Source organism: Monomorium pharaonis, chromosome 6, assembly GCF_013373865.1.
Source record: "Monomorium pharaonis isolate MP-MQ-018 chromosome 6, ASM1337386v2, whole genome shotgun sequence".
NCBI classification, from domain to species: domain Eukaryota; kingdom Metazoa; phylum Arthropoda; class Insecta; order Hymenoptera; family Formicidae; genus Monomorium; species Monomorium pharaonis.
In genome coordinates, this window is record NC_050472.1 from 8,462,403 (window position 1) to 8,478,402 (window position 16,000).

Genomic DNA, 16,000 nt, shown 5'->3' on the forward strand with positions numbered 1-16,000 from the left:
ATAGAAGGATTATGTAGTATTATATATATGCAGTATATATATGATATACATATATATTATGCATAGCTGAAATTTTAATTTGTAGAGACTTTAAAAGGATACTTAAAATCTATATTTGGATTTAATTTTATTTTTATGAAAATTACGTAAGTAGACGTTTTAGAATAAACACAAAATATTTTTCATTTAACTTTATTTGAATCTAATTATTTAATCAATAATGAAATGACTTCTTCAACAATCTTGTATCAATATAAACTTTTTCAATATTAAATAAAATTTGTATTCTTTAACTTCGCTTATTTTTTTATTATTTAATTCTGATAGAGGTATAGAGAAGAATTGAATATACATAAATGTAGTACATACATATATTTATGCATAGCTAAAATTTTTAGTTTGTAAAGAGACTTTAACACTTGAAAGCTTTATTTAGATTCAATTTTTATGGAAATCGCGTAAAAAAACATTTTAAACTAAACAGAAAATAATATTCTTTTTTTATCTCTATTTAAAGTTAATTAATGAAAAGACTTATTTAACGATCTTGCTTTAATATATATAGAACTTTTTAATATTAAACAAAAATTGTTTCTCTCCGGAGTAAATTAAAAAAAATTATTACACGCATGATTGTCAACTTTTCTCATTTCCCTATTACTCGATAGAGACGTATAGACTGGATAAATGTAATATACATACATATTTATGCATTATACAGAATCGTAAATGGTGATTCTCTCGTCGCGTACCCTCGAGCGATCCAAGTCAGCGCAGGGTGCCGCGAATCGCAAATGCTGCCGCGATTTTGCGTCGTCAATCGGTTCGGAGTAATCGTAAGACTCCACGGTTCGCAATATTACAGAGTACTCCAGAACAGAACGTTTTTCTTCGAGTAATAAGTAACGCGATCTCTTCGCGGGTATGGCCGGCGGGCAGGCGGGGGAGGTAGGGCAGGCGGACGACGGGGGAGGTGGACGACGGAGGGTAGTTGGCTTGCCGGCGATAATGCGCTCCTCTGTATTCCGTTGCCGTAGCGCTTCCCCATATCGATATGTTTCCTCTCTCTCCCCCCTCCCCGTCCCCCCGGTCTCTCCACCCTCCCCGCGACACCCTCCCCCGTCCCGACCGACCATTTGGCCCCGCGCGGAGATCAAATGGCTTCACCGATTCGCGTTATCCTCAATATTCTATTTTTATTTCGGAATCAAATTTCGCGACGGCCGTCGCGATCCCGGCGTACTTTTACGATTCTCTCCTTCTCCCGGCGCGGGGGATGCCCGGAATCCTCCGCTTTCTGGGGAGGAGAGGGGGGGGGGAGGGGAGAAAAACGTCGTGGCGATTCTATCCCGATATACGCCGTTACGAAGTGGGTTATCAGATACAATGGCGCGATTGAAGTGTCAAATGAACATCGCCGCGGTGACCGATGTTATTAACGAATCTTACTCTCAACTCCGAATTGGTCCGACCGTGGGGCACGTTTCACTCTCCTCCGCGGCTCTTTTCCATTTATACGCGCGCGTTAATATTGCGTCGCGAACATCCGCTGTTCCGAGCACGACGACACTCTCCAGCAGCTGCTCTTAATTCTCCGAGATGTACTCCCCCGCGCGGGGCCTTAATAGGAAAGAACTGTTTCACGTTCTACGTTATTACCAACCCCCAATCGGGATGCTCCCGCGTTTATTAAAAATACTCTCCCTGTTTAATTTCCGCGCGACGTCCCGCCGGTTAAAAACGATTTATGAGGATTTTTTCTCTGTCGCGGTTTCAAATGCTAAAGCGATCTGATAAAAAAGAGTAGTTCACCGAGCATTTTCCGATGGGAAAAGAATCACATCTTTTGCAACGTAACAGTTACGCCAGTAGATACGCCATTCGTAATGTCGCAAAATTTGCTCGGTTACGGCGCATTATTCTCTGCCTGTCTCATTTGTAAGAATTCTCTTCCGGTTCGCGGCTGTGAGAATGATACAGTATCCATTTCCGAAATCGTCGCCGGGACCCCTTTGAAAATCTTCTCTCAGCTGAAAATATCCCGGCACTCGCCGAATCGCGGAGACGATGTAAATGCGATTGAGAATTTATGTTATTGTCTATTCTCTAGACATAAATGCCACGGTCTCCTTATAAAATCCTTCTCCAAAAATGATTTTCCGCCGATGATGGAGAAATTCGATCGAATTGAAAAGATCTCTGAAATAAACTGATATGATAATTCGTCAGCACCGCGGCATTACAAAGAGAAATATACATACATATATATTATTTTCCACGTTAGTTTTTCTTGATTATATTTTATTGTTATTTTATATTTATTTAATTTTATCACTTACTTTATATTATATTTTTCTCCGATGACTGCTGAGCTAAAGTATCATTTGTATATAAGATTCGCTCTTTTCCCCCTCTCTCTCTTTTTCATCGCGTTCCACAAAATCTGTCTATTTACGAAATACAAGCTGTCCCTATTGAGAGACTTATGGAAATTAACTTTTTGCGAGCGCGGAGCGCAATTCTAATGCGAATTTCCGGAAACGTACGATGTGCGTGACATGTGTACGCGAAGGAACGGTATATGTTAACGCACAGTGCCGCTAATTTAGACAAGAAACGCATTATGTAGAATATCTTTAGACGTTTCGACACGAGCGGTCGACTGACTCGATGATGAACACCCGTTAAACTGAATGCATCGCAGCGATCCTCGTGGTACGCCAAATAAACGTTCTATGATCATTTTTACGTATACATATATACATAAAAAAAAATAGCACATATAAAATAACACATAAAAAATTCTAGGAATATAAATATACATATTTACGCGTTTTTAACTTTGTCATAAAGTATTGTTAATTGATTCTGTTGAATATTTATATATGATTATCTGGCATTATATATATAATTAAGGTATCGAAGATTATTCCAGTTTTGTGACAGTTTTTATCGCTTTCTTTCTCTCAAACTTTGTTTTATTTTATTCAATTATGAAGTATTCCTGAACTCTCTCTTTCACAGATATTTTTTGTATGAAGCTTCTATTACAAATTAAGAGTTACATAAACAACTACACAGCTACAACTAAGATTTGATTTTTATAATATTCTGTATTTTCATATCTATTATATTAAGGAGATTATTTGGCAATGTGTGGTAATCTTCGTAGCTTCTCACAAATCTACAGGCACAGAATGTATGCATTTTGCAAAATAACTGGCCGAGTTTCATTGGACGAGTGAACGCGCGACGCCATCGAAAAACAATTATCGCGGCGCCAAAAGCGCACCCGGTTTATCAAATGTCAGTGGAGACGCGGTCTCTCGTCATCGCTGCGATAATCAAGCTTCTCGCGCAAGCAAGCTTGGGGTGGACGTTACTTACCTCGCGCCGGAATCGAAATATTGACCCCCCCGGAAAAAGGTTCCTAATAATTTCCCGAGGTCGGCCCATACAATTACGCGGCCCATAAAACATAATGGCGTCTCGGGCGCCCGTGTATACACCCTGATATAATTCCGTGCCGGTGATCTCGACGAGATCGTTCCCGTCGGCAGGGTCGTGCGGAAGGAAGGGAAGGAGAGCGAGAGAAAGATGGATGGACAAGGAAACTCGGGCGGGACAAACGGAGAGAGAAGATCTGAGCAACAGCGGCCGGAAAGGTATGCTACGGGCAGGTTCTGTCGAAAAATAAAGTCGGTTTTGCCGAGAGAGAGAGAGAGAGATCCAGGCGAGTCGAGCCGGTGGAATCGCGGGCATTATGGAGTCAAGTACATGTGGGCCAATTTCGAGGGTACGCGATGTGGTGTGGTGTGGTATGGTGCAGTGCGATACGGCACCCTGATGGTGGTAGTGGGAGGTGAATGAAGGGTACGCCGCCGCCTGCTGCCGTGATTTATCACGCCACGCCGCGCCGCGCCGCGTACATACACCGCCATGATGATACATGGCAGAGGCGGGAAGCGGGGCACGAGAGAGAGAGAGAGAGGGAGGGGGGGAGTGGCAGAGAAAGGGAGGAAGAGAGAGAGAGAGAGAGAGAGAGAGAGAGAGAGAGAGAGAGAGAGAGAGACCTTCCGCCTCGTACTAATTGACGTCATCGATATTGGTATCCGTCGACGAGCAGATTACTCCGCCGTAAACAACTCGGCCCACCGATCCCCCTCCCTCCCCCAGTCATCCCCGAGCCACGTCGGTCTCCCTCCGGTAGCCGCGCATTCTGCCTGGACGGGGAACCACTTTGCCATCGGCATCAGCACCACCATCGCACACCGTGAATATAGGGATACGCGGCGCACGTTGCAATCCCGCGTGTACTGGTGACCCTATCCTGCAGCGTTTGCCCTTTGGATGAAACACAGTTGTAGCGAAGGGCCCGAGCCCGTTTGCGACGTTGTAGTTTGATATCGTGTTTAATGTGTTGGGGATGCCGCTGTTTTCAATTAACTCGAAATGGTGCAGGATGTTTTGCTTAAAAGCAACGGCGAAAGGAGGGAACGTCCGTAAGGTGTTGTAGGGTGAGTAGGGTTGATTGTGTGGTAAAAGTGACGCTATGAATGTTTCTCTAATGATAAGATGATACATGTAGTCACTTTGACGATTTCGTTACGGTGCTATTAAACGAGTCATTATTTTTAATAATTTTAAAATAAATTACACATTTTATCTAATAATAGTATGAAGTACTTTTACATGAATAATCAGTCATCTATAGTTTTATTAATTGTAATTTTACTATTCTTAGAGAGAGAGAGAGAGAGAGAGAGAAACTGTTAGAAAATTGATGTCTTAAAATTTAATTATTTATATGTTTTGTATGATTTGTATAAATTTTCGTCTTGTTTTAATGATCAAACATCATTACAACATTCTCAATTTGACAAAATAATATAAAATACAGAATTCTGTGCTAATAAAATTTTTCGATCAATTTACAGAAGGAACGGTTTTGCTGAAGTGCGTAAAATTTAACTGAATACAGATTTGAAAATAATTTTATTCGACCATCAAAATATAATAATCATCTAGAACTGGTCGCTAGAATGTCTAAACTTTTCACAGACTTGCTCATCCTGCTTGAGTGTCGCCAGTCCGGCTAAATTATTTATAAATCTAGATGGTTAAACTTTTACATCTTTACTTTAGCCAAACCGTTCTTTCTGTGTACACAGTCGACTTTTCTTTTTAAAGTGACATCTTTAAGTTCGAATCTTCTCAATCCACTCAAATGGGATCCGTGCAATTCAGACAACTATTAGACCGCACTATAGAGATAAAGGATTCTCCCCCCTCTTTCCCTTCCCTCGCGCACACCAGTTTAGCAAAGTTATAGTCTATCCAAACAACTCCCTGCCGCCGTATCCGCAATCGTCTCGATAAAGAGAGAGGCTGCAGAGGCCGCTGTGACTTTCTGTCGCGGCAATGAATCGCGACTACCACACCCCCGGCATCATCTGTACAAGAAAGTATCTAATCCCCCTGATTCACTGTCGATGCCATCGCTGTACACAGCCCTTACGCGCTTTCTTCCTCCCTCCTACCCTTTCTTTTTCTCTCTCTCTCTCTCTCTCTCTCTTTCACTGCTCTTGAACAGCGTCCCCCGTGTCGCTCGCTCTCGCGCTCTTCATCGCCCTCGAAATCACCCTCTATCTCGCGTTCTCCTCCTGATACACGCTCCGATATGAGAGAGAGATAGGTAGCCCGCCTGCTAAACAGGGGCGCCACGGTCTTTAACTCGCAAATGCCCCCGCGTTCACTTTACCGTATTAGATTCTAATAGGGGGACACGCGCGCTAGAAGGGGACCATTCATAGCTAAGGGCTCTTCGTCGCGTCGCGTTGCACTTGACTTGTCTTAACTGAGTGTTTACGCGGTGGTCCCTGATTAAATCGCGCGACGGACATTATTGCCAATTTCGACAACGGCAAAGTTATACCCGTTCGATCGCGCCGATACCCATCTATTGTTGAATAATGTAATAAAATTATTAATGAAGTTATTGGCGGAAAATATACATGTGTCAATGATTTGTATGCGTAGATAAATATACCGAGCGTACTTTGATTCGAAGAATCAACTTTTTTTCTGACAAATATTCGCTTTTAATTCACATAAATTTTACCTTTTTGTTAAAGATATAAAATTGAAAGGAAAATACGCCTCGAAGAGAAATTATTATGTTAGAAATCACGCTTATTGGTCTGCCAGTTGAACAATACAATTTACCGAGTTTTAAAAACAATAACAGTGAAAAGGTTCTGTATAAATTCTCAGAGATTTAAAATTCAATGTTACATGTATGCCCCGTATCCTACATACGAAACACCTGTATCATTTATTAGCTCAGATTACGCATATACATCACCGGTAAATATTTCATCGCGGGAATTTATGCGAACGCCGACCGCTCGCGCATTACGCGAGAGGCGCGCGCGCTCCTTCCCGTGGATCGTTCCGCGCGAGAAGGATATGGGAGTCACATTCGAGCAACGACGTTCGGTTGATCGAATATATTAACGTGCGGGCAATTTGTACAGCCTGACGGATATAACCCCCCGAGTACCATCGGCGGCAAAATGTATTCCGGGGATTACGTCTCCCGAAATCCGCCATCGCGCTATTAGGCGAACCAAAAAAAAAAAGGGAAAGAAAAAGAAAGGAATGACGCGCGCGCGCGTCCATACGAGCGAACGAACGAAACGGCGGACGGGCGTCGGTAAGGTATTCGATAATGAAAAAGTTATAAATCTGGAATTGTGAAATGGCGGGCCGGTATAAATCTTCATCGGGCAGCGCTGCCAAATCCCTTTCGTACCGCGTAAATCCCTTTCCAATATTGAAAAAAGTGATAGGTCCAGTATGTAATGATCCGGTATTACCCGAAACCGCGAGGGAGCGGTATCGATCTGTATCGTTGGTATTCCGCTCGCATCGACCGCATCGTTCTCTACATCCTCTCCCGCGCGTGTGTATTCCAATTATAAGATATTACCCTCCGAATAAAACAACCGCGCGTCGCAATGCTGCTAGCGCAGTTCAGATACGTAATTTCCTCAATTTCGGCTGGCCGACAAATTTATTATTCCTCCCGTGTCAACTTCTCTTTCTTTCTTTTTTTTTTTTTCACGTTTTTGACGTGGCCCTTGGAGCTCGATTCTATTGGCAGATGATCTTGTACTTCTCGAGAAATTCGTAAATATCTAGACCGCGGATCTTTCGCACGGGGGCGGAAGCCGTCGGCTGGTGTGTAAAAGCAACAGCTGTAATCCAGCCGGCATATCGCCGTTTCTTCCCCCTCCCCTTCCCCATCACATAAATACATGTATGTTACCGCAAAATTTCACGATCGCCACGCTCATCCCTTTAAGAGTGAACTTTAGAGGAAATCGCGCGATACCGCCGCGAGATAACGCGGGATTCATCGGGGGTGTTGATGTAAACACACGAGAGTCCCTCCCTATACCTCCCGGATCATTTCTTTCTTTCCTTCCTCCCTCCAGTCAGTCTCCGGCCGCGCAAGAGAGTACGCGGGTATATATTGTCGTAATATTTCGAAAAACGCGCCGGCACTCTCCGAGATCCGGGGGCAATCTCGCCCTCGAAGATGGCATATACGCGGAGGTGAATCGCCTCTTCCCGAGGAAATCCGAGGTAATTGAATGCTAACCCTCCTCACCCCCGCGGCGCGTCCCGCCGCCCGCGCTCTCGCTCTTCCGCGCAACTCCTCCTCGTCCACCCTCCGTGTCGCGTCCCTCGTCCACCCCCCTTACCCCCTCCCCCAACCCCCCCCGTGGGCTTCAGGGGGCGCCACGCTCGCACTCTCGCTCCCCCTTCGCCATCACTCACCGACACAGACTTGTAGCTTTCAATAAAAATGTAAATATGGCGGCGTAGAACGAGCCAATGACAGCGCTACATCGACGCCCGAGTCCGCGAGGGATAGATAGATAGAGGGAAACGGAGAGAGAGAAGAGAGAGAAAGACGGAGAAGGAGAGAAAGGGAAAACCCTGCTCTGCAGCAGGGGTTGAGGGTTTCCAAATGGAAAGCTCTCTCTCTCTCTCTCTCTCTCTCTCTCTCTCTCTCTCTCTCTCTCTCTCTCTCTCTCTCTCTCTCTCTCTCTCTCTCTCTCTCTCTCTCTCTCAGAGGGTCGAAGATGGCGAGAGAAGAGGAAGAGGAAGAGAAGGGAGAGAGCAAAGCTTCGACTCGGAGCGGAACGTCGAAGGTGGAAGGCAAAGAGGCGGCGGAACTTGCGGGGGGAAGCAGAGAGACGCTTGAGAAGGAAGAAGAGAGAACTGCAAAAGCTCACGCGGAGGACAAAAGGAGAGAGAGAGAGAGAGGGGGGGGGGGAGAGAAAGAGACAACCCTCCCTCCGTCCTTTCGCTCACCGCGTCACCGCGGCCTCACCCGTGTCTCACCCGGTGTTCTTCTCCCTCCTTCCGACGGTGAGAGGGTAGCGAAAGGACAGAGAGGGAGGGAGGGAGGGGTGGACGCACCGCCGGTGTCCGCGAGAGAGCGACGCCGAGGATGACGCAGGTGCCGCAAAGCTTGACACGTCTCCGGCTGTTTTGTCACCTTCTTTTATCCTTCGAACTTTTTTACCGGCTACCTCGTTAGATGCCCTCCCTTCCCGCCCTTTCTGTTCGCCCCCTTCGTCCCCCTCCCCCCACCCCCTTTGCTCGCCCTCCGTGTCCCTCTCGTCCCGTGGGCGAGGCGCGTTGATGGAGTAAGCCGGGCAACGAGCGGGACGTTTTTTTAAAATCGCGTCTCCGCGAGCCGCTTTTTACGAGACCCATCGTGGAAGGGCCCTCTCTCTTCCCCCTTCGTCCTCTCCCTCCCCCCGCCCCTCCGGGCGTCGACGGACGGACGATCGCGGCGGATTTCTTTTTTCGAGGGTGATTTTTCGGTCGGCGGATTACTTCGCAGCGCGCGCGGATTTGCGTTTCCCGCGCCGCCGGGGCGTTGATCGATCTCCCGGTGTCAACGGCGAACTCGAAAGACAAATGTCTCCTCGCTTTTCCTTTTTCACGAAGGGATACTCGCGAGATATGGTTTTGACGACTGTCGGGATATTCTCGCAACGTGAATCATGCAAAACACCGTTTATTATGTTAATCTGTTATTCTTGCGAAATGCCCCTCGTTAGATATCGAGCCTCTCCTCCGCGCAACTTGGGCAGCTCCAACGAGATATATATCTTTTAATTTCAGAGATAAATGTAAAAGATTATCTTGCTCCCGGGGAGAATCCGGCGTGGTCTAAAACGACGAAAGCTAAAATTATGCGGCTCGATTGGAGCCGGAAATGTGTGATTTTTCGTGATCAGCTCGGCTGAAATGTATAGCGGTGAATGCAGTAGCGAGATGTTACCTTGACTTGGGACTCCGACATCCCGAGGGCGTACGCCAGTTTGGCGCGCTCCGGTCCGGCCAGGTACTTGGTCTGCTCGAAGGTCTTCTCCAGGGCGAAGATCTGCTGTCCGCTGAACGTGGGCCTCGTGTGCTTCTTCTTACCGCCATCGTGTTCCCCGGCGCCGCCGCCCGCGCCCGTCATCGCTTGCTGACAGCCCAGCTGTTGCGACACTGCAACATTCGCGTCACCCGATGAGTGGCTCCTCAATATCCGTTTCGCTTCGCAGCGAATGCAGTAATTAACCTCGGCCAACGGGGCGGCGTTTTTAATTTAATTTAGCCTAAAACGTAGCGCTTGAGAGAGATTACACGGCAAAAATGTATTCTCGAAATAAGAGATTTTATTATATGCTTTGCATAAGTCTTCTTAACACTCTACATATTCTTAATAAATGAATTAATATATATGTATTTTTTTAATATCTTTTTTGAAATGAAGAATTCTTTTTAATGAAGTTCTGGACAATGACATTTTATGCCACGTTTATTTTTATTATTTCTTGTTTGTAACAGAGTAATATCGTTATAATTCAACAGTAAGTGTAAAGTATTTATATAGGAAAGATATATTTTTTAAACTTTATTTTTAGAAAGAACATTAATTATTATATAAATGTTAACTGTTATGTTTGTTATTAATAAATTATTAATTAATGTTATGTTTACATTTTATAAAATAAGTTTAAAAAAAATACAGCACTGTACGAATACTTTTTACACTCATTGTAATTAACGCAATGTAATTGTTGCTTAAACCTGTAAACATTGTGATATTTAAATAATGGATGAAACAATGGCTTGAGGAGTTAACTTATCTCAGTTAATATGCATGTTTCAAAGATCAGTATTTATCATTTTTATTAGTTTGTTTTTAATCCTTATAATCGACAAAAAATGGTGTGTTTTAATTACATTCAATATTTTAAAATTATTATACATTTGGTGTCATATTTGTGAAAAGTCAATCCTACATAGAATAAATTCTAGAAAAAAAATTATCTTATAATGTATCTTATATCCTTATAAAAATTAATGATAATCTGCTACAAATCTATCTTTTAGAAAAAATTTCTCTGAAATTCTGAAAAAAATCCTCTTGCTTATTTTAGAAGAAATTATATTAATGAAAAATGAAATTTTTTTTTCTTAAGTTGAGAATACAATTTTTTCGTGTAGCAAATCGTAATTTGTAATGATTAAGATATAATTTCATCTTACGAATTGAGAGGTTTATTTTGTTTTTATTTTTAAGTTTTTAAAATTGTAATTCTTTGAATTATTTTCTATAAACATGGACGTTTTTATTTATATTTTAACATCATATTACGCCATTTGATAAGAAATGCCGATGCTCAATATGATTAAATTTGAAAAATGTTAAAATATGATTATTAAGAGAGCAAGGTTGTAATTTTAATGTCATATCTACGACAAACACTATAAATTTCTATTGCATTTTCAAGCAATTGTGCACATTCTGTCATGTGGACATTCTATTGGCCCCCTCATGATCTCTTTTCCGACTCGCAGAATTAAAGGGGAAACTACGAGTCCCATCTGTGACTTTCCGTCATGACAAGTTGTAGGGAAATATCGCTATATTCGTTACACTAACAGCAACCTGGATTACATAAGATAAGTAAGGATAAATACGTACACATGCATTTATAGAATACGTACGTGTGTTTGTGTGCACGTGTATATAATTCTCTTGTACCTTCTTAATAAATTTGGTTTCGTTATATTGCTAGTATGCTAATTATATAGCGCAATGAAATTTATTAGGAAGAAGCAACGCTATTATATGCACTTGCCCCATATACACACTTACCCCCATTTGTTTTACGTAGGAAAAATATGTCTGCGATATATCTTCAAGCATAATTAGCTTCCGTGTTATAACCGTAAGAAGTATTTCATTTTAACCGCAGTTCGAAATTAATTCGCCATATTCCGGGAATTAATTATTACAGTCCTTATAACGTTGGTAATTATTCCCACACATTTACATTTCCCTTTTTCATTGGACTCACGATAGTATTGATTTTTTTACGTAATTTCTACGGAATTATTTTTCTCCTTCAATTATTTAGGTATATTTTAATTATCGACGTAAATCTTTACGTATCTTGTTACTTTACATCTTGTAAATAATCTAATCTATATTGTGTATTTATTTTATATATTTGCACAATTTATATTATTTTGATATTTCAATAATTTAATTTTATTAATTTAGTTATTTTATTTATAGTTGCAATACTTACATGTTTATAAAATCTACTAAAAAAGTATAAAACTATATAAGTGCCATTTTTCTCTCTTCTTCGTACATTTTATATTTCTTTTATAAGCAAAATTTATTTTAACATATTTGTTCTCAGCATCATTATTTTCTTTATATTATATTTAAGTATTAAATTGACATTTCAGATTACATTACTCTCTTCTCTGTTTATTAAAAGTTGTCTCGTTGACACTTGTATAATTTCGAATCAATTCAAAGTTCCAATCAACAATTATCGATTGTCAACATTAGCAACATTATCTCATAAAAAATCTTCCTAGATTAATAACTTTATCTCGTTCGCTAATTATTTTTAATCTTGGCTACTCGTGCCGTCCGACTCTTAATTAGATCGGAAAAAAGAGGCTCGAGAAAATTTTCGAGGGTAATCGAGAGGGACAGTCGAGGGGGACGTCTTCCGCGGAGACGAAGGGGCCGCACACGGTCCGATGTGGCATGTGGACGCGTATATACAAAGGGGGCGAGAAGCGCAAGGGACACGAACGGGTGGGAGGAGGGGAGGGGGGGGAGCGGGCAGAAGGAAGGGTCGACGCGCAGGGTCGTCGTGACGCGGTACAGTGTGGGTTGTGGGACTTTAATTTAATAAAGCAATTTGTAACGGAATACGGAACGAGGCAATAATGGCCGGTCGGCGGGGAGGGTTCTAATGAGCTGCTTACCGCACTCCAACCCCGGGTGCCTTCGACGGGGGTAGTGCGCGTTTCTCCGCCGTTGAATATCCCCCCATTCGTCCTACTAAGCCGCCGGGCATATCTCCGCGGCTCTCCCCCTCTCCTCCACCCTCCCGCAAAACCCGATAAGTCTACGTTTTTATCAAAATTTGTATGCGCCGCATACGGCGCGCCGCGGGATTTCTTTTCGCGGTATAATTTCAGATCTCGCCTCGCGAGATAAAGCGGTATCAGTGTCATCGGCGGTGGCGCAATTTGTCGGGGGAGCTCGTGGAAGACGGTCGAACTTCCCGATTGAACGTTTAACAATTAAACTTTCGGATACTTCAAATATGCGAGACACACCGCGAGAAATAATTTATTAAGGCGTCAGGATAAAATATGGCCGTCAATGTTGGAACTTAAAATCGAACAAAAAGAACAATTACACGCGATTACAATATTTGGACATTTGTTACGTCGCAGGAAAAGTTTTCCCAGCGAGATGAATGACGAACGATTTATCATAATACATTTTGTAACATTTACAAAATATGCTAAGCAATATATAACAACCGAAATATCGCGTTTCCGAAGCGAGAGCTTTTTAATTAAAGTACTTTCTTGATTTTTTTAAACAAGCTGGACGTCCGGTCGTTCCGGGCGATTTATTGCCCCCGACTCTTTCCACAAAATATTTTTTCCGCCTGGGAATTCGGCGAACCTGTGATATAAAGTTTTAACCCATCTATCGACCACGCCGTCCAATTTCAATTGAATCTGCCCACCGCGTTTCGCGGTTTTTTTTTTTTGCCGTTTTTCCGCCGCAAAGAACCATTTGGCTAATGCAATAAATAAAATGAAGGCTCGCTCCCGAGCCACTTAAATCCCGCGTGTTTGGATTACGATTTTGTCCCGCGCAAACAAAATTCTCGGAAAGAGACGCGTCCACTCGTCGAGTCGCGTCCGTGCATTACGTCGATCAAAGGACTATTTGTCTTCGGCACGTGGTCATATCTGTCGAAGGTATCATCCTCCGCTGCGCCAACGGATTCCGGATTAATCTTTGTAGCGTGTCGCGGCGTGATAGGGGGTAGCGAGGCGTGGGAAGGGTAGGACCATAATTTAATCAGCCGATTTAGAGTGAACAAGTGACACGCGTGTCGCGGGCAGTGTATGCGAGCGAAATCGCTCCGGATAATGCGTATATATATGTATACGTATCGATGCCACGTCTCACACGCATGCAGCAGCCGCTCGTCGCGCGCGCGCGCGCGCGCGCGGCATCGCCGCCGCGGATAACGCTCCCGATGTCCGATTAGACGAAGTATCGGCACGGCAAATTGATGCGTCCGCCCGCACCGTGTCGATGTAAATCAGCGACAGGTGACCGTATCGGCGTGGGCGCGAGCGGCGTTTCAAAAAAGAGGAACGATCAAAAACGAGACACCGTCCGGCCATTCGTAATATTCGTTATCGGCGAAACGGAAGTCCGGGTGCGAGGCTCGGCGCGCTCGATTGCTCGATTTATATGGGGGGTGAGCGACCCCTCCACCCGCACGCGCACGCGGTGTCACGGGCCGTTTTATCCACCCGAGAGTTCGGGGCGAAACAAATCATTCGTGGTAAAGATGCGTCGCGATTCGGATGTAGAGAGAGAGAGAGAGAGAGAGAGAGAGAGAGAGAGAGAGAGGAGGGAGGCAGGAGGAAGATCGATAGTTTCTATTATTTTTTTAGCAATATCAGAATTTAAGCTTGCGGTTGCTGTTTCTATTTAAACATTTCTAAAGCGTTGAGAAAAAAGAACTTTATAACTATGACAATGTTAAATTATGTATTAAAAATTGTGTTCCTTTAATTTAGCGCTACTGATTGCTTTCATTAAAGACTTAAGCAATATCTGTAAATATTGAATAGATACAAGTCTGGAATACATAATATCTTATCATTTAATTTTTGCAAAATTTTGGATCTACATTTTGGTCTAATATATAATTTATTTCTATATTAAGTTACACACCATATAGAGGAAAGTTGTATTATAAAATATTTTACATTCTTATTAAATATAAGCAATATTTTATCAGACATATCAGAAATGTGAAGTAGGAGAAATGGGTAGATGAATATTTAACAAATTACGTTCTAATAAACTTTGAAAAAATAAAATGTAACTAATGTTAATTTTTTATAAATTTCTCTAACTCTATTAATATAGTGTAATTTCATAAAACTCGATATTTTTATAATAGAAGGTTTATTATAAAATATTTTATACTTATTATATACAGTATACACATATTTTTTGCAGTTGTTGTAAAAATTAAATTTACACTTTATAAAATCTGTCAAAAATTTTCTGAGCTGTATTATCACAAATCTTATTATAATAAATAAAGTAAAACAGACAAGAGACAATAATAAAACTACCTAATAATTAATATGAATAAAATTATCATTTGCAAAAATAGATTTAAGCCAATTTTATTGCAATGTTAATATTCTTCATTATTTATTATTAATTATTGGATCTCTTTTCAATAAAATATTAAATAAAATAAGTATTAGTTAATGATTTCTTATATTTATACTTTCAAAAGCGAAATGATTTAGAAAACTCATAACTGGTTGCCTAAATTGTATCTTTTATGATGTGTAGCAAAAAGGTTTATAATAAATTAACTTGTCATTAATTATGTTAGGTAAAAAAGTTAAATATTACATTAATAAGTAGCACCTGAAATCTCAAGCTACAATTTTCTATGTTTACCATATGTTTGCATATACAACTCAAATAAAATATATAATAAAAAATAACTTAATTAAGTGATATGCATTCGGCAACTTTTCTCTATTAAGATAAAAAATTTCTGAAACAAAACGCTGTGTACGTCACTTGTGCTTTATCAATAATAATTATATTCAAGTGGATATAGCGCGGTGCTTTTGCCGGAATAAAAAGTCAGGGATGACGTAGGGCGATGGTCCGTCACTTCGACGTAATTGAATCGGATATCACTCGACTTCTAGAAAGCATGATCGGGCGCTCTTGAAGGGGCTGCTCGCTCCATCGACGACGTGAGTAATAACGGGGCGCATCGAGTCGACTGACGTCCGAGAGGAATGCTTTATCGAGTGTGCAAAGTGTGTTGTCACCAAAAGTAAATGGATGCTTAGTTAATTCGTGCTAACGAGATCTCCCCGCGGTGATCGCGCGAGATCCATTAACGGCGCCGATCATTAGCGGGAAAGCAAAGCTTTCTTGCAAGAAAAAATGTATATCGCAAATTAATTCACACCGATCCTTCCATACATATGAATAATAACAAATTTAAAGCATTTCTAGTATGAAAAATATTACTTAAAATTAATTAAATCACATATAAGTGCCTGACAAAAAATGGACATAATATGATCACATATAAATATGTATAATCAAATATAAATAGATCTAATAACATATAATTATATATGATTATATGTAATAATATCAAAATTTTGTCTCGATATGATCTTATTTGTTTGTAATCATATTTGTTCAGATGTTTCCATATATAATCATATGTAACTGAATATGATTACATACAGATAAAATCTTATCATTTTCTCATTCAAATATTAATGTATATGATCG

At 41.5% G+C, this 16,000-nt stretch overlaps 1 protein-coding gene and 1 long non-coding RNA gene across 2 annotated transcripts in view; one reads left to right on the forward strand and one right to left on the reverse strand.

The window, feature by feature from the left end:
• Positions 1-16,000, forward strand: part of LOC118646006 — a 64,592-nt gene that overhangs the window by 19,124 nt on the left and 29,468 nt on the right. The window lies entirely within an intron of this gene.
• Positions 1-16,000, reverse strand: part of LOC105838436 (homeobox protein Nkx-6.1) — a 54,528-nt gene that overhangs the window by 13,319 nt on the left and 25,209 nt on the right. Inside the window, exon 3 of the mRNA XM_036288187.1 lies at positions 9,368-9,579. Within this exon, the coding sequence (XP_036144080.1) occupies positions 9,368-9,579 (212 nt within the window). The remainder of the gene's footprint in view (positions 1-9,367; positions 9,580-16,000) is intronic.